Source organism: Vanessa cardui, chromosome 27, assembly GCF_905220365.1.
Source record: "Vanessa cardui chromosome 27, ilVanCard2.1, whole genome shotgun sequence".
Taxonomy (NCBI): Eukaryota; Metazoa; Arthropoda; class Insecta; order Lepidoptera; family Nymphalidae; genus Vanessa; species Vanessa cardui.
In genome coordinates this window covers 2,559,109-2,583,909 of record NC_061149.1, presented here as the reverse complement: position 1 = coordinate 2,583,909, position 24,801 = coordinate 2,559,109, and the positions used below count along the sequence as shown (strand labels likewise).

Below are 24,801 nucleotides of genomic sequence, written 5' to 3'. Positions count from 1 at the left end.
AACTTTTGCTCGTGTTTATTTCAGAATCAACTGAAGGAAATGTTTAGACGATTAGTTTGTATATTGAGCACATGAAGAAAAGTCTAATTTATGTATCACATAGTAATTAGTACGTAACAAGCATCATGATTATCTTAATTCCGGGTAAGTCTTAATTTATTTATGAGTCTCCAAGAAAAGATAACTAAACAAACATTCTTAAAATGAAACAGCATAAGAGTTACAAGTTAAAGCTAGGCTGTTATACAATTTTGCATACATTTATGCTTTTATATATAAAATACTTTAATAAAAAAAAATTATGGTATACCATAAAACAAATAAAAATATAAAAGCTTATTATTATTGAAAAACATTAGATCAAGTAATCAAATGAAATATACTCTTATAATCTTATGTATTTGTACTAAAATAGTCGTACCTTAGAGATCACTTTTAGGTCAATTTTTCTTCTTAGTGAATGAAGAGTGAAAAAATCAGTATCTTAAAAGTAAATTATTTTAAAAATAATACTGATTTTTGTGAAAGTGTATCGTATGTTACTGAGTTTAGTATTCTTATTATATTGAATAAAGTCTACAAAATTGGAATAATTTAAGCGATAATAATATAAAAGGAAATTTGCACTGTTTGATTTATCCAATGGCTCACGCACACAAGACTAGAACTATTATAGAACAACTAACAAATAACATTTATTTAGACTCAGTAGTGGAAGGAAACGCGTTCAAATGAAAATTGTTCCTTTTTTAAATCATACAGTACTCAAAACAAACATCTCATACCTATTTTAAACATCGACTATCAAATTTATTCTAATTAAAGAATTCAACATTATATCTGTTCCAGTTCTCATAGCTACACTAGCAGAATATGCAGCACAAGCATATACAGATGAAGATAGGAAAGAAAGTATTTACAGAAGGGTTCATGATAAAAAACTCAGATTACCAATTGAAAATATAAATGATTATTTCAATTCTCTTCCTATCTTAATAAGAGATCTTGTACAGGACGATCAAAAGAACAATATTAACAAACTATCATCAAAGATAAAAAAAAATAGGAACATGAAGCATAAGGGGATGGGAAAAATGAAACATGAAAAAAACTCGAACAAGAAGCAATCATTCAAGCGGTATAGGTGGATTTTGTGGTGGGTTGTTCCAAAAATTTTGGATTATTTTTTAAACAAAACCGATGAATAACCTGTTTTTTAAGTTGTTTTTGTACAAGTAACACCTTTTACGGTTATTTGTACACCATAATCACAATCATTCTAGTATGGAAACGATAATGATTTTTCACTTTTGAAGATTTTCAATTGTATTTACCTTGATGTAATTTAGCTAAACCAATCTAGGCATACGAAGTTACATAAATTCACAAGAGCTAAAGATGGTTTCACTTGTTTAAAAGATAATTAGAAATAATATTTAGAAGTTCCGAATCGTTTCGTTCCCTGTTTTTTTTTTATTTAAGTCAAATGTCGACAATCCCGAAATCGATTTTCAGGGAAACAGTAAGTTTTATCGCAAAATTACCTCGGAAAAACATTGAAGCTTATAAAAATGTACTTATACTTTTTCCTTAGAGCAACTGTTTTGGAGATATAGAGTGCTAAAATGTATGTTTTTAAATTAGACCCAAAAAAAGAATGAAGTTCATTCTTTTTTTGGGTCTAATTTGACAAGATTTTTATGCTACTATGGTTTTAATAAAAGTCTGTGCTACCTTCGGATTTTTTATGTAAAGGGTTCGAGCAACGAATTTGCGAGATATCTTGGGACCTCAGATGAATCAATCAATCAATCTTTGGTCCTTTTTTCTTTTCTATTCATATAAATGACTTAATCTATCAAGTGGAATACAAGTATGAGATCATATTATTTTCTTATACGCTACAGGTTTCTGACGAGAAATGAAAACAGATTCAGGTAGGTTTACTAAAGAAATAACATTAAAGCGAACCTAAGATTTGACTTATTTACTCTTGTGATTAGCACTGCAGCAGAAATCACAGAAATATACTTAAGGGAAGTCTAGAATTCATTTGTCTGATTGTTAAAATTATTTCCAATAACAGATTGACCAAGATCGTAGTACCGACTTTAGTTATATAAATTCAGATACATTATTAAAGTAAGCAGAAATAAACAATACTATAATAAATCACAAACAATACTATAAAAATATTTTTTTAATTATTAATATAGTTTTTATTTTGACTCAATATTATACTTCTAATAAAAGATGAACGGCCAGCCATTTCTTTGGCTAGATGCGATCAAGAAAGGCGCGCTGTCAACACTTTTATTATAAAAATAGCGAGTGTCTTTAATTATAATTTACATTCTAATACCCCCACAGTAAAGTGTAATAGTAGCATCTCATGCAACTTTTATGTAACAAAAATGTATTTTTTTAGTTTTAAGATTGGGTGCAATAAAGAATAAATAAATAAATAAATAATACTAGTAAAACATGAAGTCTTCCACAGTTTGAGTGACTGAGATAATAAGGGCGTAACAACCATTCTATGAAACTGAAAATAAATTAAAACCGTTCATAATTCGAAAACTACAAACAATCGTGAAACATACATGGGGTCCGATCGATAGGTATTGGTGTCACCAGACCAAAGGCCTCCATTGGTACAGGTTTCCTGGGACACTCTCTATATACTTTAAAACATCGGTAGACCACGTGATGACAATTGAATATCACCACAATATTAGCACCACGTTACCACCGCTTAACTAAATCATAAAAAATATAATTTATAACAGCGAGAATAGTAGAAATACAAGCGTACTGGTTTACATGATATATCACAGAATCTAGTTTTCAAATAGGAAGAGATGTTCCACTGGTCTTAAGATAATATAGGAGTATCTCTGGTATTTATTTTGGTCCATTTCTCTTCCTCTCCTGCCCTATTTTTTACGTTTTACCTGTAAAGACATTACTATAGATAAAATGCAACTATGAGAATGACATTACTAACCCCATTAAATTAGAATGTTTTCATTTCGAGTAAAGATTTTGACTTCGAACAATAAGTAAAGTAACACGGATCATTTTAGACGTTGCTAAAGCCATGTAAACAGATTCTAATGTATATTATTATTTAGTATCAGCATTGCACCCATGCGAAGCGGGGCGAGGCTCTAGTATAGGATACCTTTAACAAAATTAGAATGACGCCCAAACACTATGAATAACAACGACGATGATTTTGATGGAAACTGCGACAGACATTTTCGAAACATCAAACAAAATAAAGTAAAGTAACAGCCTGTAAATTTCCCACTGTTGAGCTAAGGCCTCCTCTCCCATTAAGGAGAGGGTTTGAAACATATTCCACCACGCTGTTCCAATGCGGTTTAGTGGAATATACATACATGTGGCAGAATTTCGACGAAATTAGATACATGCAGGTTTCCTCGCGATGTTTTCCTTCACCGTCGAGCACGTGATGAATTATAAACATAAATTAAGCACATATATATACAGTGGTATTTGCCTGGGTTTGAACCCGAAATCATCAGTTAAGATGCACGCGTTCTAACCACTGGACTATCTCGGTTCAAACATCAAATGTAATGACAAAATTTTAATATCAAGCCATAACACATCATAACATTAAAACATTTTTCCTGGATTGCGATTGTATACCAAAACTCCGCACATCATCATCATATCTAACACTAAATGTAATACTTGAGTAGCTTGATATTAAAATAAACCTTGTAATAGGACGATCAAAAAGTAACCGTAACGCTTTATACAAGTTCGACTGGGATACCACCTACATATCCTATGTTGAAATGATTGATATCCTATATCCGCCAAACAGATATAGTCGATAGATATTATTGTACAATGTAACTACACACAAGGGGCGTTGCATCTCAGACCACAAGGTTGTAGGCGCATTGACGATGTAAGGGATGGTTACAAACAAAAAAACTCATAAGTCAAAGAATCCAGCAAGATTTCATAAATGGAATAAAATCTTCTGGATCTACGTTATTAATGGGTGTTCCACAAGGTTCAATTTTGGGTCCCTTTCGATTTCTAGTATATATAAATGATCTTCCTTTCTATGCGTCTTCTTTCTATGCGTATGTATTCTATTTCCTGGATTGCGATTGTATACCAAAACTCCGCACATCATCATCATACCTAACACTAAATGTAATACTTGAGTAGCTTGATATTAAAATAAACCTTGTAATAGGACGATCAAAAAGTAACCGTAACGCTTTATACAAGTTCGACTGGGATACCACCTACATATCCTATGTTGAAATGATTGATATCCTATATCCGCCAAACAGATATAGTCGATAGATATTGTTGGACAATGTAACTACACACAAGGGGCATTGCATCTCAGTCCACAAGGTTGTCTGCGCATTGACGATGTAAGGGATGGTTACAAACAAAAAAACTCATAAGTCAAAGAATCCAGCAAGAATTCATAAATGGAATAAAATCTTCTGGACCTACGTAATTAATGGGTGTTCCAAAAGGTTCAATTTTGGGTCCCTTTCTATTTCTAGTATATATAAATGATCTTCCTTTCTATGAGTATTTAATACCTTTAGGTATTTGTGATATAATATTGTTTGCTGACGATACTTCACTGATTTTTAAGGTCGACAGGAAAAAAACTACTAAAACGATGTGAACGGTGCATTATCACAAAAACACGACTGGTTTAAAGTAAATAATTTAGTTTTGAACGTTCAAAAAACAAAATGTGGAGTTTTTACCCTACCCAATGTAAGAAAGCAGAATTATAATATATCTTGAAACGGTGGCCGTCTTGATGTAGCCCGTACAACGGTGTTCCTGGGAATGGAATTGGATTCCAGACTTCACTGGAGTCCCCATTCGCGCTCCGCGGCATATGCGGTTAGAAAAGTGAGACAACTAACAGATATTGATATCGCTCGTTTTGTTTATTTTGGTTATTTTCACAGTATTATGTCATATGGCATATTACTTTGGGGTAACGCTGCAGATATTTAATCTGTCTTTATTTTACAAAAGAGAGCAATCCGGTCTATTTATAATCTTGGAGCTAGAGACTCACTTCGGGATGTTTTTAACAAAGTAGGAATACCTACTATTGCCTCGCAATATATTTACAACAATATCATGTATATTCACAATAACATTGATCACTTTGGTAAAATCAGTGATAATCATTGTATGTGCACTAGGAGTAAGGATAAGCTTATAACGACAAGTTTCCGACTCCGCAAAGCCTTATCATAATAAATCCTTCTTGGGGCAAGGTATCCGTTTCTATAATAAAATTCCGCAGAAATTTTTAACTTTGCCGTTTCGTATATTCAAATCGTTTGTAAAAAATACATTGGTAAAAAAACCGGCCAAGAGCGTGTCGGACACGCACATGAAAGGGTTCCGTAGCCATAAGACGGGCCATAAGATGGAAATTTAGCAATCTCTATTTCTACCCTGTCCCACTTCTGTATGTAGGTATGTAACATTCCTATTTATTTACATAGTTTGTAGGTAGTTATTTCAATACATTACCATTTAGTTAGGGCAGCTGCACGTCATAAGTTGGTCGAGTTGTATAAAAATAACTATGTATGATACAGAGTCCGCTATACTTTTCGTTGAAAGTACTTACTTGGAGGTATACAGCACATTTTTTTCAGAATTATTGGAGTAGTATTTCAAAAGATAAAGGGGTGCGCACGCTCTAATTTTAACTTTGTATTAGTATATCTCGAGACTGGGGGTTTGATACACATGGTTCCAAGGCAATTCTTGTTGTATTTAAAGATACCCCACACGATGGGGTAAATAGATTTTTTTCGAATTATCTCATCTCTGTTAGGGGGGGAGGAGGTGGTTTTAAAAAAAATATTATTTTTCAAAAATTTTAAAAACCAATTTCGGATTATCAGTATATATCTCTCCACCAATTTTCGTGTCAATCAGTGCAGAAACGGAAAAAAACTATAAGGGTTCCTAGTAGACTACGGAACCCTAAAATAGCGTGGAATTAATACCTGTTGACTTCCAGGCAGGATACATTACATACGTATATAATTGTATATAACGAATATGACTATTTTTTAAATGTTAAAAAAGAGTAACTATTGATTTCCTTGCTGGTTCTTCTCAGTAGAATATACATGCCGAACGGGTGGTAGCTTCACTTAAATGTTAAATGACGATTCAAACGTGCTTGTAAAAGCCTACTTGAATAAAGTTTATTTTGAGTTTTCATTTTAATAAACAAAATACGTTAATTTTTCATAAATGCATTAACTACCAATGACACATTCAAATATTTTGTATTAAAGCGATCATGTACCATTTAATCACTTAGATAAGAACTCCAACGATTTCGCGATAAATTCACTGTCACGTTAATTATTAAATAAGTTCTACCAATCAAATTTTGCTCATGTTTATTTCAGACTCAATCGAAGGAAATGTTTAGACGATTAGTTTTTATACTGAGCACATGAAGAAAAGTCTAATCTATATATCACATAGTAATTAGTACGAAACAAGCATCATGATTATCTTAATCCCGGGTAAGTCTTAATTTATTTATGAGTCTCCAACATAAGATAACTACGCACACATTTTTAAAATAAAACAATTTAAGGGTTACACAAGTTCCGGCTCCTTCAATTATAGGAGACCACAGCATGCATAGCAAAAAATATTTTGAAACTAAATTAAAATAAAAGTAATAAAGTAACACATAGCAATTAAAATAAAAATTAGAATCTTAAAATTAGGATCAAGTTTAATGACAAAACTTTATTATTATTGTATTATATAGTATTAGACACACTCTGAATTTGGTCTTAAAATAACAAATATTATATAAATCAAATAAGTCGTTATATAATGGTTCCATACGTTATATAATATTATAACATATGAATGCCTTGAATCTGGATGAGAACAATGGCAAAAATGTTGAAGTAAAAAAATAAACAATAAAGATACTTGAAACAGCTGATAGAGATTTAAATACAAATTAAACGCAGATAAAAATAGATACACGGATATTTTTTGAACGATTTAAAGCTAAGCTGTTATAAAATATTGTATCCTTATACTAGTATATACTATAAAATAAAATAGATCATTAGATCAAGTAATCAAATAAAATATAATCTTTTGTATTTGTACTAAAATAGTACCTTTTATCGTACCTTAGGGATCACTTTTAGGTCCATTTTTATTCTTAGTGTATACAAATAATTTACTTTTAAGATACTGATTTTCAACCGACTTCCAAAAGGAGGAGGTTATCAATTCGTCTGTATTTTTTTTTATTTTTTATTTGTTACCTCATAACTTTTCACTGGGTGGACCGATTTTGATATTTTTTTTTTGTTTGAAAGGTAGTGCTTCCCGTGGGGTCCCATTTTTTTTATTTTTTTTCCGATGATGGTATCCATGTGAAAACGACATAAGTCTTAAATTTGCATTATGTATATGCGCGACAAATAGGTGAATAACTGAAAATCACGTTAACCAATTTTGATAATTCTTTTTTTATTATAAAATATATACTTCAAGGGTAATTTGGTGAAAGTTTGGTAAGGTTCTGAGCACAGGATCCATGACAAAGTAACGGAACGGAAGGGAACGGAACAATTCTGAGGAGCACGTTAGCGATACTCGGTCGAATCTTTTATTTATAGGTTATTTGGATATTTGAGTCACCTTCCGTAATGTGGTTATGTTTATGTAATTATCATAGTCGAATATTATAATCAACTAGCTACCCACCCCGGCTTCGCACGGGTGCAATACTGATACTAAATATACTACAGAATTTGTTTATATACGACATCACATCGCAAACTTCTAAAATTATCAGTGTTTCTTTACTATATTGTTCATGTTTTATATACACAAACCTTCTCCTTGAATCACACTATCTTTTAAAAAAAACCGCATCAAAATCCGTTGCGTAGATTTAAAGATATAGGGACAGAGAAAGCGACTTTGTTTTATACTATGTAGTGATGGAACTCCTATACGGCTCGCAGTTAGGGTGCGATATGGGGCAGAATTTCTTACTATCTTTAATCAAATTTTGTGTATGTGATGTGATGTCATATGATGTACGAAATATAGTTGGTCTTTTTCAAAGTTTTTTTGCTGAGTTCGATTACAGCTCTTTCGAGGGATCCTTGTGGTTTACGCCGCGTGACGTATTAAATCCGCATTTTCGAAAGTCTATTTTTGCTTTATTCGCAAGTTTCCTTTAAAATTGTCCTCGAAGTAGTTTCTGACTCATATAAACGGAACGTTTAATCTATCCATATTAAAAAAAATTAGTTAGTCAACATCAGCTTCACTTAAAATCAAAAAATAAATAAAATTTTAACAAAAAGAAAAACCGACCGTGTGGTTTTTCTTTTTGTTAAAATTTTATTTATTTTTTGATTTTAAGTGAAATTATTTTTGTAAAATTTATAATTAAGTAAAATTTTATTTATAGTGAAAGTGTATCTTTTGTTATTTAGTTCACTTTTCTGATAATAGCGAATAAAGTGTACAAGATAGGAGCGTCTCAAGTGCTTATAGTAAAAAATAAGAAATACAAATTTCTGCTGTGCTTGATTTACCCAAACTTGGCTCAAGCACAAAAAATTAAAACTAACTTAGAAAAATCATCATCTAGTCATATACGTACAATACAACATTTATTTAGACTGATTATATATATATCTACTATATTCAAATAATACCAAATAATAGTATATTGTATATTGATCCGAGGTAGCCCAGATAGTGGATAGAACGCGTGCAACTTAACTGATGATTGCGAGTTCAAATCCAGGCAAGCGCCACTTAACATTCATGTGCTTATTTTGTGTTTATAATTCATTTCGTGCTCGGCGGTGAAGGAAAAGATAGTGAGAAAACCTACATGTGTCTAATACCATAGAAATCCTGCCACATGTGTATTCCACCAACTCGCATGAGGACAGAATGGTGGAATATGTTCCAAACCTTCTCCTCAAAGGGAGAGGAGGCCTGAGCTAAGGCCTCAGCACTGAGAAATGTACAGTCTGTTGTTATTACTGTTATTTTATAATGGTATATTATGAAATTATTTAAAATGTACTGAGAATTTAGTAGTGCAGCGAAAACGCATCCAAGGGGAAAGTGTATTCCTTGTATCGAATTTATTCTAAGTATTGATTTCAACATCATTTCTGTTCCAGTTCTCGTAGCTACACTAGCAGAATATGTAGCACAAGCACATACAGATGAAGATAGGAAAGAAAGTATTTACAGAAGGGTTCATAATAAAAAACTCACATTAGCAATTGAAGATATAAATGATTTCGTCGATTCTCTTCCAATCCTAATAAAAGCTCTTGTACAGGACGATCAGAAGAACAATATTATCAAACTATCATTAAAGAAGACAAATAATAAGAATAAGAAGTATAAGGGGATGGGAAAGAAGAGACATGAAGAAAACTTATACGAGAAGCAAACACTCAAACGGTGGCCAATCAAAATTCCACCGTTTTGGGACTATTTATTTGACAAATAAATGTTACATTTCATAACCTGTTTTTTTAAGATATTTTTGTAACACTAATTACATTTATTTGTACACCATAATCGCAATCAGCCAATAGTAGGGAAAAAATAATGATTTTTGAAGCTTATTTATTGCTTACTTTGATCTAATTTAGCTCAATCAATCTAGGCATTCGAAGTTACATAAATTCACAAGAGCTGACAATGCTTTCAGTTGTTTAAAACATAATTAGATATAATGTTTAGAAGTTCCGAATCATTACGTTAGCTGGTTTCTTTTTAATGTAAGTCAAGTTAAGAAAATGTATTTTGTCTTTTTTTTTCTTTAAGTAACGGTTACTGAAATATAACGCGCGAAAAATTTAAGGAAATGTACTCCTCTTTTTTGGTCTAATATGACCGGATTTTTCTATATTTTATTATGCTATGGTTTTAGTAAAAGCATGTTCGGATTTTTGTTTAATGGGTTCGAGCAACGTATTTGTGAGATATCTTCGGCTTTCAGTTAACATCTTAAAGAATCAATCTTTGGTCCTTTTTTCTTTCCTATTCATAGAAATGACTAAATCTATCATGTGGAATACAAGTGTGAGATTATATTATTATCTTATACGCTACAAGTTTTTGACGAGAAAAGAAAACAGATTCAGGTAGGTTTACTAAAGAAATAATACGAAAGTGAAATATACCTAAGTCTTATGAAATGGAAGTCTAAAATTCGTTTGTTTGATTGTTAGAATTATTTTCAATAACACATTGACTAAGATCATATTACCGACTTTAGACATTTAAATTTAGAATCATTTGATTAATAATATAGTTTTTATTTTGATTCGATATTAAACTTATAATAAAAATTGAACAGCCAGCCATTGGTTTGGCTGGATACGATCAAGAAAGGTGTGCTGTCAATAACTATATTATAAAAGTAGCAAATGTCTTTAATTATAATTAATATCCTAATACCCAAAGAAAAGTGTAATAGTAAAACTATTATAGATAACTATGATGATGGTACAGATACCCTCATCAAAGTAGAATGTTCTGTCGAGCAATAGATAATCAGGACTCATAAATACACGTTTTCATTTCGAGTAAAGATTTTTACTTTGACTTTTGAGAACACACATATGTACTGTGATGTGGGCAGGTATAAAACTGTACTAGTTCAGCTTTATTGAGACTTTTTACATATACATCGCTCTACATGTCATAGTTTTCACGTTTTCCTTCCGACCAGATATCAAAGCCATGATGGCTATCTCGATGGAAATTACGTAACTGCATTGTATTTTTACCAATTGGTAAAAATACAAGATTCAATACAAGATTTTATAGATAATAAAAAAAGCATGGAGTTAATACCTGTTGATTTCCAAGCAGGATATATTAATTTAAATAATTGTATTTAACTAACTTGACTTTGTATTTTTTAGATGTTGAAAAAGAGTAACTACTGAGTTTCTTGCCGGTTCTTCTCGGTAGAATCTACTTTCCGAACCGGTGGTAGCTTCACTTAATTGTAAAATGACAATTCAAAAGTGCTTGTAAAAGCCTACTTGTATAAAGTTTATTTTGATTTTGAATGGACGTATGACAGTGCGAAATGTATACATACAAATACATGAACACTAATTCTCTTTCTTATTGGACAGCAGTCTGACCAAATCGGACTAGACTCAGCCACGTGTTTTAGCTAACGACAGGACCAAAATATACATGTGTGTTACGTGCGTGACCAAAATATACATGTGTGTGTTGTGTGTGAATTAAAAATAACATTTGTCTGTGACCAATTAATTACATAATTTTTTAATTAGAATTTTATCAATTCCTCGAAAGTAATCGAAACTAATTTAGCTAGATGTTTATAATTGGGTTCAGATTAATTCAGTAAGATTTTAAATCTGTCATAGCTAAATATGATACCCTAAATGGAAGACTATATCATTCAAGAAATCAAAAATTTTGAATTAAAAAGAGTACATTAACAAATTCAAGATTTAAAACGAAAATGGTATATACCATTTATGTAATAGCTATCGGTAAGAATTTTTATGATTTATTTTTTACTTTAGATTCGAGACTTACTTCTCTATTGTATGTCCACGTCTATAATTATCATTAAAGGTAGCCCATAGGTTTTGCGAAAGCGAAGAGCTGAGATGGTCCAGTGGTTAGAACGCGTGCATCTTAACCTATGACTGCGGGTTCAAACCCAGGCAAGCACCACTATATATATGTGCTTAATTTGTTTATAATTCATCTCGTGCTCGGCAGTGAAGGAAAACATCTTGAGGAAACCTGCATGTTTCTAATTTCATCGAAATTCCACACCAACCCGCATTGGAACAGCGTGGTGGAATATGTTCCAAACCCTCTCGTTAATGGAAGAGGAGGCCTTATCCCAGCAGTGGGAAACGTACAGGCTGTTACTTTACTTTTATAGGTTTTGCGATGAAAAGTGTTAACTTCCATAAACAAGTCACTTAAATTACATAATTTAGTTGTTCAAAGAAATAACTCGCAACGTATATTATATTAATGTCATGATTTTTGTGCTTTTCGCTTCATTATTGAAAGGTTACGTTTACTTTACTTTAAACCTGATAAAAGATTTTCTTTGTCAAAATGAAAATTAAAATATACATTATTCACGTAGGCTTTTACGAGCACTTTCGAATCGTTATTTAACAACTATAACAAGTGAAGTTACCACCGGTTAGGAAAGTAGATTCTACCGAATAGGACCGGCAAGAACCTCAGTCGTCGCTTTTTTGTTTGTTAAAGTCGAAAAAGTAATTGAAATACGATCCACCATAGCTAATAGATTACTCAAAAAATGTTAGATACTCAAAAATATATTTAATATAATGTATGGCACATCAAAACATATATGTACAAGATGTTGTTGTGGAAGTCTAGTCCTTATACGAATAAGAGATTCAAAAGCTACCTCTCGGCAATTTAGTGCCTGATAATCGTCATGGTAGTAAAATCAAAATAAACTTTATTTAAGTAGGCTTTTACAAGCACTTTTGAATCGTCATTTAACAATTCAGTGGAGCTACCACCGGTTCGGAAGTAGAAAGTAGTAAAACCGGCAAGAAACTCAGTAGTTACTCTGTTTCAACAAGACGTCAAACGTTTTATTTGATTTCTTTAAATTTATTGTTCTGTTAGACTCGTCGCCCCTAAATATGATAAGCATCTCGTTTGCCAACTTAGATTGATCTTTGCCGATATTTTCTCTCTTTTTTCAGTTATTCCAATATTCATACAGGGAACGACACAAGTGCCGATAATGAGAAGACCGTTGACGTCAAGACATTCTCACCCAGTGAATACAGAATCGGAGGGAACAGGGCTTCATAATATCCCTTTGAACAAAGAAAAAAGCCCACCGACTGTAAATAACGATAGTACGTTGGTGCATTTACATTAGGAACAAACAGTGCAGAGGATAGACTAGTGGTAATCATAAGTGAAGACCGCAGTAGAAAATCAGTGCAAGCATTACTAAAATGTTAAGTCTTAATGGTGAAGGAAAACTTTGAAAGGAAATTTACATGTTCCTAAAGCTTTTTTTTCCCCCTTAAATGACAAATTTTCAAGCTGATCGTAAGTGGTCAAGAACAGCTATTACCATTGGCGTCTTAAGAAATTAATTTAAATCATTCCATACACGTCCAATGCACCACCAAACTTCCAAAAATATTTTTATAATTTTTGTCTATCGGCTGGACCGTTTTTGACTGGACCTTTACTGGCAGATAGCTGATGTAATAAGGTATAAATTAGGCTCCAACAGTATATTTTTGTTTAATTTAAACATGCACAATTCGCGGTCACCGCTAGTAATCAATATAATATGACAACCTATTAATATATCATTTGTATGTTTAGATATGAAGAAACTAAACAGTAAGATTTACAAGTATCTATTTGAAAAATATTTTAAGTCCAAGCCATCGGAACGAACAGAGGAAGATGAAGATTACGTACAATACGATAATAATAGCATTGGAAACATAATGAAACATTATAACAAAGAAAAAAGGGCTGAATATGACGCATATGGCAAACGGTATTACCGCGTCGCGGTGGAAGATGACGGCAATGGAGTCAAATACGACATCTACGAAGACGACGCCGGCACGCGGTACTACAAAGTCTACGTCATTGACGACAGAGCCGGGTACGTCGTCATAAACGGCGTACGCTACTATCCCAAAACTCGCCCTTCGATTAAACAGTCACAAAAGCCAAAGGTTCCTTTAAATCAAAAGATTTATAACAACACAATTCAAAATTTCAAACAGCATAACATTTTCAACAAATTATCCGGTCAGAAATCTAAAACATATCAATCACATGGATTCCCTTTTAAAAATTGATTTACTTTGGATGTAAGCATAACTTCTGAAATAAAAATAGTTCTTTTTATAATAATATATATTTTTTTATGTTTCATCTTATTTAATAATATATATTAAAAGTTTAACATTACATATAATAGGTTAGTTCCAAAAGTAAAAAAAATTCTGAAATACATTAAGTAACTTATTTGTCTTTTCAATGAGCTCTTTAATTTTCCTTAAGCTCAACAAATTATTGCCTTATTCAATTAAAGTCTTGAGAAATTTAAAATAAATATTCGCTCTCTGTAATGAGTCAAAACAGCATCCTAGTGTAACAGGTTTTTTGTCACATTCAAAAGTTTGTCGTAAATGGGAAAAAGTCCGAGAATATAGCGGTTACTGAAGAATTACGACATTACGTTTTTATTATTTTTAATCAAAATTATATAATATGCTTTTATAACTAGCTGGAGTAAAAGTACATTGTTAGTCAGATGAAGAAGAGTTTTGATGAGTCTTCAGTCTTACTGAGTACTTCATCAAACTGAATCAAAAAAAAATCTATAAATTATTAGTCAATTTAGCTTTTCCTACATATTCTACTTCGGAGAGTTGAAATAGTTAAAATTTCGTATATAGTCTTGAAGTCGTATTTTTATAAATTAGAAGATTGGCGCCCCAATAATGTTACTGGGGGATTAAAGACCTCCAAAATTATGCAATGGCGCCAGAATAATAGTAAGAACATTATGGAGTGACGATGTTACGATGGCGTAATGTCATAGAGTGTACAGTTATCAGTGGGTCTACTAAAAGAGAAACAGAATTCCATCAGAATACCTATTTATTTAATACAGTTTGTGCTTAAAGCCTGCTTCGCCATGAAAATTAATTAAGCACATGGTCAATTCTTTAAAATGGCCGGAGTAATGCCGGACCTAACAGAAGGCTGTTTTTGGCATAGACAGTTCTAAAAAGCCTCTCCAAGAGTGAGCTCTGCGAACAGTCTCTTAATCTAGCCCAAAAAAGTTGAACCACAGGTGTGGTATACAAAGAGGTCTCAAATTAACTTAATATTTTATATTAGTCTGTTAAATTATTTATAATCAATTTTCGTGCAAGCAGAGTCGCGGGCAACAGCCAGTTATTGATGATTCAAAAACGCTTCATTGTGCAATTTACTTGATCACATCCTATTAAATATTTTATTAACTAAGCAGTCTAGTCTTCACCATAATATGACTGAGATACGCCAACATCGACTAAATCTCAATATTGTTCTTGTCCTAAAGCTCGAAACTCATGATTGGCGATCAGTTGTAATCTTACGGTGACGTATACATACAATAACTTCCATTTTGAAACTAAATCTATGGCACCTTGATGACTAGTTCTTTGGCAGAAGATCCAACAATAGACATTCTGTTTGACGTTGAAACTATTGGCCAAATATCACAAAATTTTTGAAAAACTGGTTAACAATAACAAAGCTTTAAGTCATTTTAGCCTTTTAACTCAGAATACTATTAAGGTAACTAAATTAAATATTTTTCAAGGTGTTCTTATATTTTAAGAAAAATATTTTCCTCTAAATAAAAATTTTATACCACAACTACAGCCTATAAATTTCCCACTCCTGGACTAAGGCCGCCTCTCCCTTTTGTGGAGTTAATTTTCATATCCAAATTATTTTCATTGATCGTATTGACTGAGGACTAGCAGTCAGGAAGATCTCGAGCTTGGAAGTGGATATATATAGAGGAAGGGGATGACTAAAGAGAGGACAGATGGATTGTGTGAAAGACGATATGACTGGAAAGAATTTTCCTCGTGAGATGACGTGAGATAGAGAAACATGGAAGAAGACGAGCAGCACTGACCACAAATAAAATTGAGTTGCAGACAGGATGATGATGACATATCGACTGAGATTATATTACTGGGCGTCACAGATTAAAAATAACAAAAAGTGTTCAGAATTCAAAGTAAATTTTTGAATATCATGAAACCTACTGCAACGAATTAAGTTCGATGTATTAATTTGGTACAGTTAAATCGAGAAAAGTTATCGTCTTAACTGTTATTAGTAAAGTGTGGCACTCGACAAAAATAACATCTAATTAAATCGATGATTTTAAAATCTTGGAAACGAGAAAATGTACTTTTACATACAATTGATGACTATTGGTAAGAATTTTTTAAAGAGCCCTTATAATTTTTATTTATTATCATGTATTCATTCTCAACTGTTTTGTTATGGGCACTTATTGTTTCCACCATTAGATTCCTTATATTAGATTAATCATTTATTTAAACACAAATAATGAATAAATTAAATTTACCAAACGAGTCATATAAACTTTAAGCCTAATTTGCCAAAAGTTTCATTTTGATGCTTTAGCATTTCATAAACTACTTATACCAACAATTTTTATATGCATTGATTGTGCTATTCTTAGTAATTGCGTTGAGTTAGATGAATTATATGATTTTTCAAGTATCACCAATTAAATTTCTCATTATTGCTTCTCAAAATGTTTTTTATGAGGATTAAATTAAAACATATTCAGATACAACAATCATTGTTAAAACTAATTATTTTAAAGATTTTGGGATGCGTGAAATACCTAATATACATTTGACGACTCAATATGTAAATATAACTTATGTTGCTAAATTAACATCTTCAAATATAGTGTGTATGACAAATAAAATCCAAAATGAGAAATGATACCCTAGAGTTCGTTGTAAACCCAAAAGAAAATATAAAAATATACTTTGAAAAAATTAAGAAAAAAATCTGTACTTCAATAAAAAATATATTTAATTTTCAGTGATTCCCATTATCATACAGCAGACATCACAAATGCCGGTAATGAGATATGATGGAAAGACGTCACTGTCACTTGGACCGAGGCATTCAGGACCATTAATATCAGAGTTTCGAAATATTCCCTTGAACAATAAACAACTCTCAAGCTCATGTATGTAAAACACATTAACATATAATAAAAACAGTGTACAGTGTAGACGTTTTGAAATTTAGTGTATGTGGCTATAATGTTACGTTAACAGTTATTTCAACCTGTGAATAAAACAACAACAACAACAATAGCCTGTAAATTTCCCATTACCGTGTTAAGTCCTCCTCTTCCTTTGAGGAGGTTTGGAACATATTCCACCAGGATGTTCCGAATACAATTCCAAAAAAATTACAGTAAATTACAGTTGAGTCAGGATGAAATGGGGCATAAAATTCGTAAACTTTAATAGTAGATAAATGACATGACAACCTACCCATTTATAACTAAGTATTCTTTTTTTCTGTATGGGATTGTGTTACACAGTATAACTATAGGGATAACCTCTAAGTCCAACTTTAGCAGCGCATCGGTTATGTAAGGATTGATGAATATTTCTGGGACAGTGGTGATGTTTACATATTATGAACAGAACTGGGTATTTTTTATTTTAATAAATGTATGTATGTACATAAACTAACCCAAATTGGAGCAACGTGGTGGAATAAAGTCCAAACTTTCTCATTAGCAGTAGAGGTTGCCATTGTTGAGTAATGAGATCTTTATGAACGGGTGTACCTTACTATAACGATATTCAAAATTAAAAATAAATGACCAGAATATAAAACTTTAATAATAAGCATATAATATTATCAAAAAGGAAACGTAAATCGTACTCTGTTCTTAAAAAAAAAATACCTACCGAGTTCAATCAATACCATTCAGGGACTCAAACACACTCTCATAATCATCAAAACCGGTCCAGTCTTACAAAAAGTTCGGTTACATAAAACTTTAATTTATAATTAACATAAGATTATTCTGTTATGTATTTAGATAAGAAGAAACTGGCAGACGAAATGATCACTGTTAACGAAATGCACATTGAAGGTAATACCAATAATAAACTTGGAAGTAATACAAAATATAAACTTGGAAGTAATAACAAATCTAAACTTGGAAGCAATACCAAATCTAAACTTGGAAGTAATACCAAATCTAAACTTGGAAGCAATACCAAATCTAAACTTGGAAGTAATACCAAATCTAAACTTGGAAGTAATACCAAATCTAAACTTGGAAGTAATACCAATAATGAACTTGATAGTAATACCAAAAACCAACTAATGGAACGAAATGATGATGATGCAGAAACCTATATACAATTTGATGATAATGAGACGGATGATGTAATAAAGTACGATGACAGAGACAAAAAAGCTGAATACGACGCTTATGGTAAAAGATATTATCGCATCCCGATGGAAGACGACGGCAACGGTGTGAGATACGACATGTACGAAGACGACGCCGGCACGCGGTACTACAAAGTGTACGTCATTGACGACAGAGCTGGGTACGTCATCATAAACGGCGTACGCTACTATCCCAAAACTCGCCCTTCGATTAAACAGTCACAAAAGCCAAAGGTTCCTTTAAATCAAGAGATCTACTGTAACACAATTCAAAATTTCGATCAGACTAATGTTTTCCATAAACTATCCTGTCAAAAGCTGGCAAATATTGGTAAACTACGAAACAAGTTTCATTTCAGATATTGACATTGTTTTAGAATGCAAACTGAAATAAAATCTGTGACATTTACTGTATTGTTTGTTATCAAGAAGTTTATATAAAATATTTAACTAAACATATATGTATATTATTAAAATAATAAAAAAAATAAATAAAACAATTGAAAAAGGAGGAGGTTATCAATTCGTCTGTATTTTATTTTAATGTTGTTTACTGTATACTGTGGGGTTTCTTGGCTGACACCGGCTCCAAATATAACAATAACTATAACTACATTATATAATCGTTAATCGACTTTTAAGTAGCCTAATATTTTTCATTTAATTTTACTTAGGAGGACTCTAAAAATATATGTTGAATACGCAATTATTTTTATTACTTTCAAGTACATATTTATTATTTGTTTTAAAATAGTGTTTTGTTTGCATAGTTCAGAATTAAGATTCATTCATTCAATTGCAGAACTGTAGTCACTTTTATATTAAATCGTAATAAACAATATTTTTCTATGGGTTCGTAAAGTATCCATTCATGAGCCATTTTTCTTCCCCATTTACATTAAACACAAAGATATATCATATTAAAAAATACTTCTTTCAAACCACGAATATGTTAATAAAGCCAGAGTTATAGTTTACTGTCAATCATTAAATAACTCTCGACGTTTCTTTTACGAAAAGTCATTAATGTTCAACTAATGTGAATGTGTGATTATGAACAGATATCCAATCAAAAATGACCTCTGGACTTATTTGTATTTTAGTTTTATGTCAAATGAGAAGCTTAATCGAGGCGTTTGACAATTCCTTATATATGTCAACATAAATGATATATAATATCAATGTAACCAAATTCCTGCTATAGCAGTTATATTCGGTATTGGTAATTCGACGTATATCCGCTAAGAGGTGACGTATCACGTTATGATAACTCAAAAATGGTTAATTTTTGCACTATGCATATGGGGGCTAAAATTATTGCAAATAGTCGTCGAATTACAAATACCCCTGTATATTTCCTAACTGATGAAGATAATGATACAAATTTGATTACTCAGGGAGGAAGTGAAATCTGACACGACATAAACAGACAAATAACCTAACCACTAGATAACCAATCAAACATACACGTGATATAACTAAAATCCAAACTGAGTGTAACCAATTACTTACAAATATTTTCAATTATGGAAATAAAATTCAATTTAATCAATTATTTAAATGTTACTGAAACGAATGTTACTCGACGATCTCAATTAGTTTCAAATTAATTGAGAAAACTTAACTTTAGACCTATTACTGCTAAGTATGACGCTCTTTACTTAAGACAAATATTAACATATAAAATCGATATTATATATTAACAAAACTTAAATTAAGTTTGGATAATGATATCTTTATGTCACTTCATAAATATCGGTAAGTGTTTTTTTTTTTTATTTATGGTATTTTAATGGTTTACCATATGTGCTGAGATGGCCCAGTGGTTAGAACGCGTGCATCTTAACCGATGATTGCGATTTCAAACCAAGCCAAGCACCGCTATATATAATTGCTTAATTGGTGTTTATAATTCATCTCGTGCTCGGCGTTGAAGGAAAACATCGTGAGGAAACCTGCGTGTGTCTAATTTAATCGAAATTCTGTCACATGTGCATTCCACCAACCCGCATTGGAACAGCGTGGTGGAATATGTTCCAAACCTTCTCGTTAATGGAAGAGGAGGCCTTATCCCAGCAGTGGGAAATTTACAGTCTGTTACTATACTTTACTTACCTAATGTGCTAGCATTTGATTATTCATTAACTTTAGTACAAGGAACCGTTCTTCGATTAAATTTGATTGATCATAGAATAGATTACGAACAAACCCGGATGAAGAGCTTTTAATCATTTTATAAAACTGTATTATGGGTTAATTATGAAAAAAGAATCAAACATCTGACACTAAACAGCTCTAGAGTTCAAATATATTTTTCTCATTTTCAGTGATTTATATTTTAAATACCTATTTATTTAATACAGTTTGTGCTTAAAGCCTGCTTCGCCATGAAAATTAATTAAGCACATGGTCAATTCTTTAAAATGGCCGGAGTAATGCCGGACCTAACAGAAGGCTGTTTTTGGCATAGACAGTTCTAAAAAGCCTCTCCAAGAGTGAGCTCTGCGAACAGTCTCTTAATCTAGCCCAAAAAAGTTGAACCACAGGTGTGGTATACAAAGAGGTCTCAAATTAACTTAATATTTTATATTAGTCTGTTAAATTATTTATAATCAATTTTCGTGCAAGCAGAGTCGCGGGCAACAGCCAGTTATTGATGATTCAAAAACGCTTCATTGTGCAATTTACTTGATCACATCCTATTAAATATTTTATTAACTAAGCAGTCTAGTCTTCACCATAATATGACTGAGATACGCCAACATCGACTAAATCTCAATATTGTTCTTGTCCTAAAGCTCGAAACTCATGATTGGCGATCAGTTGTAATCTTACGGTGACGTATACATACAATAACTTCCATTTTGAAACTAAATCTATGGCACCTTGATGACTAGTTCTTTGGCAGAAGATCCAACAATAGACATTCTGTTTGACGTTGAAACTATTGGCCAAATATCACAAAATTTTTGAAAAACTGGTTAACAATAACAAAGCTTTAAGTCATTTTAGCCTTTTAACTCAGAATACTATTAAGGTAACTAAATTAAATATTTTTCAAGGTGTTCTTATATTTTAAGAAAAATATTTTCCTCTAAATAAAAATTTTATACCACAACTACAGCCTATAAATTTCCCACTCCTGGACTAAGGCCGCCTCTCCCTTTTGTGGAGTTAATTTTCATATCCAAATTATTTTCATTGATCGTATTGACTGAGGACTAGCAGTCAGGAAGATCTCGAGCTTGGAAGTGGATATATATAGAGGAAGGGGATGACTAAAGAGAGGACAGATGGATTGTGTGAAAGACGATATGACTGGAAAGAATTTTCCTCGTGAGATGACGTGAGATAGAGAAACATGGAAGAAGACGAGCAGCACTGACCACAAATAAAATTGAGTTGCAGACAGGATGATGATGACATATCGACTGAGATTATATTACTGGGCGTCACAGATTAAAAATAACAAAAAGTGTTCAGAATTCAAAGTAAATTTTTGAATATCATGAAACCTACTGCAACGAATTAAGTTCGATGTATTAATTTGGTACAGTTAAATCGAGAAAAGTTATCGTCTTAACTGTTATTAGTAAAGTGTGGCACTCGACAAAAATAACATCTAATTAAATCGATGATTTTAAAATCTTGGAAACGAGAAAATGTACTTTTACATACAATTGATGACTATTGGTAAGAATTTTTTAAAGAGCCCTTATAATTTTTATTTATTATCATGTATTCATTCTCAACTGTTTTGTTATGGGCACTTATTGTTTCCACCATTAGATTCCTTATATTAGATTAATCATTTATTTAAACACAAATAATGAATAAATTAAATTTACCAAACGAGTCATATAAACTTTAAGCCTAATTTGCCAAAAGTTTCATTTTGATGCTTTAGCATTTCATAAACTACTTATACCAACAATTTTTATATGCATTGATTGTGCTATTCTTAGTAATTGCGTTGAGTTAGATGAATTATATGATTTTTCAAGTATCACCAATTAAATTTCTCATTATTGCTTCTCAAAATGTTTTTTATGAGGATTAAATTAAAACATATTCAGATACAACAATCATTGTTAAAACTAATTATTTTAAAGATTTTGGGATGCGTGAAATACCTAATATACATTTGACGACTCAATATGTAAATATAACTTATGTTGCTAAATTAACATCTTCAAATATAGTGTGTATGACAAATAAAATCCAAAATGAGAAATGATACCCTAGAGTTCGTTGTAAACCCAAAAGAAAATATAAAAATATACTTTGAAAAAATTAAGAAAAAAATCTGTACTTCAATAAAAAATATATTTAATTTTCAGTGATTCCCATTATCATACAGCAGACATCACAAATGCCGGTAATGAGATATGATGGAAAGACGTCACTGTCACTTGGACCGAGGCATTCAGGACCATTAATATCAGAGTTTCGAAATATTCCCTTGAACAATAAACAACTCTCAAGCTCATGTATGTAAAACACATTAACATATAATAAAAACAGTGTACAGTGTAGACGTTTTGAAATTTAGTGTATGTGGCTATAATGTTACGTTAACAGTTATTTCAACCTGTGAATAAAACAACAACAACAACAATAGCCTGTAAATTTCCCATTACCGTGTTAAGTCCTCCTCTTCCTTTGAGGAGGTTTGGAACATATTCCACCAGGATGTTCCGAATACAATTCCAAAAAAATTACAGTAAATTACAGTTGAGTCAGGATGAAATGGGGCATAAAATTCGTAAACTTTAATAGTAGATAAATGACATGACAACCTACCCATTTATAACTAAGTATTCTTTTTTTCTGTATGGGATTGTGTTACACAGTATAACTATAGGGATAACCTCTAAGTCCAACTTTAGCAGCGCATCGGTTATGTAAGGATTGATGAATATTTCTGGGACAGTGGTGATGTTTACATATTATGAACAGAACTGGGTATTTTTTATTTTAATAAATGTATGTATGTACATAAACTAACCCAAATTGGAGCAACGTGGTGGAATAAAGTCCAAACTTTCTCATTAGCAGTAGAGGTTGCCATTGTTGAGTAATGAGATCTTTATGAACGGGTGTACCTTACTATAACGATATTCAAAATTAAAAATAAATGACCAGAATATAAAACTTTAATAATAAGCATATAATATTATCAAAAAGGAAACGTAAATCGTACTCTGTTCTTAAAAAAAAAATACCTACCGAGTTCAATCAATACCATTCAGGGACTCAAACACACTCTCATAATCATCAAAACCGGTCCAGTCTTACAAAAAGTTCGGTTACATAAAACTTTAATTTATAATTAACATAAGATTATTCTGTTATGTATTTAGATAAGAAGAAACTGGCAGACGAAATGATCACTGTTAACGAAATGCACATTGAAGGTAATACCAATAATAAACTTGGAAGTAATACAAAATATAAACTTGGAAGTAATAACAAATCTAAACTTGGAAGCAATACCAAATCTAAACTTGGAAGTAATACCAAATCTAAACTTGGAAGCAATACCAAATCTAAACTTGGAAGTAATACCAAATCTAAACTTGGAAGTAATACCAAATCTAAACTTGGAAGTAATACCAATAATGAACTTGATAGTAATACCAAAAACCAACTAATGGAACGAAATGATGATGATGCAGAAACCTATATACAATTTGATGATAATGAGACGGATGATGTAATAAAGTACGATGACAGAGACAAAAAAGCTGAATACGACGCTTATGGTAAAAGATATTATCGCATCCCGATGGAAGACGACGGCAACGGTGTGAGATACGACATGTACGAAGACGACGCCGGCACGCGGTACTACAAAGTGTACGTCATTGACGACAGAGCTGGGTACGTCATCATAAACGGCGTACGCTACTATCCCAAAACTCGCCCTTCGATTAAACAGTCACAAAAGCCAAAGGTTCCTTTAAATCAAGAGATCTACTGTAACACAATTCAAAATTTCGATCAGACTAATGTTTTCCATAAACTATCCTGTCAAAAGCTGGCAAATATTGGTAAACTACGAAACAAGTTTCATTTCAGATATTGACATTGTTTTAGAATGCAAACTGAAATAAAATCTGTGACATTTACTGTATTGTTTGTTATCAAGAAGTTTATATAAAATATTTAACTAAACATATATGTATATTATTAAAATAATAAAAAAAATAAATAAAACAATTGAAAAAGGAGGAGGTTATCAATTCGTCTGTATTTTATTTTAATGTTGTTTACTGTATACTGTGGGGTTTCTTGGCTGACACCGGCTCCAAATATAACAATAACTATAACTACATTATATAATCGTTAATCGACTTTTAAGTAGCCTAATATTTTTCATTTAATTTTACTTAGGAGGACTCTAAAAATATATGTTGAATACGCAATTATTTTTATTACTTTCAAGTACATATTTATTATTTGTTTTAAAATAGTGTTTTGTTTGCATAGTTCAGAATTAAGATTCATTCATTCAATTGCAGAACTGTAGTCACTTTTATATTAAATCGTAATAAACAATATTTTTCTATGGGTTCGTAAAGTATCCATTCATGAGCCATTTTTCTTCCCCATTTACATTAAACACAAAGATATATCATA

General features: G+C 31.7%; 4 protein-coding genes across 5 annotated transcripts in view; 3 read left to right on the top strand and 1 right to left on the bottom strand.

The window, feature by feature from the left end:
* Nucleotides 1–24,801, bottom strand: part of LOC124541249 (WD repeat-containing protein 7) — a 172,208-nt gene that overhangs the window by 104,933 nt on the left and 42,474 nt on the right. The window lies entirely within an intron of this gene.
* On the top strand, nt 11,228–13,991 carry LOC124541256. Its single transcript, XM_047119143.1, has 3 exons — nt 11,228–11,627; nt 12,846–13,004; nt 13,489–13,991. Exons 1-3 carry the CDS (start codon nt 11,597–11,599, stop codon nt 13,977–13,979), a joined length of 681 nt encoding a protein of 226 aa, XP_046975099.1. The 5' UTR covers nt 11,228–11,596; the 3' UTR covers nt 13,980–13,991.
* On the top strand, nt 15,993–18,675 carry LOC124541252. Its single transcript, XM_047119138.1, has 3 exons — nt 15,993–16,130; nt 16,778–16,927; nt 17,801–18,675. The coding sequence occupies exons 1-3, from the start codon at nt 16,100–16,102 to the stop codon at nt 18,523–18,525; spliced, it is 906 nt and encodes a 301-aa protein (XP_046975094.1). The 5' UTR covers nt 15,993–16,099; the 3' UTR covers nt 18,526–18,675.
* LOC124541251 lies at nt 21,715–24,397 on the top strand. Its single transcript, XM_047119137.1, has 3 exons — nt 21,715–21,852; nt 22,500–22,649; nt 23,523–24,397. The coding sequence occupies exons 1-3, from the start codon at nt 21,822–21,824 to the stop codon at nt 24,245–24,247; spliced, it is 906 nt and encodes a 301-aa protein (XP_046975093.1). The 5' UTR covers nt 21,715–21,821; the 3' UTR covers nt 24,248–24,397.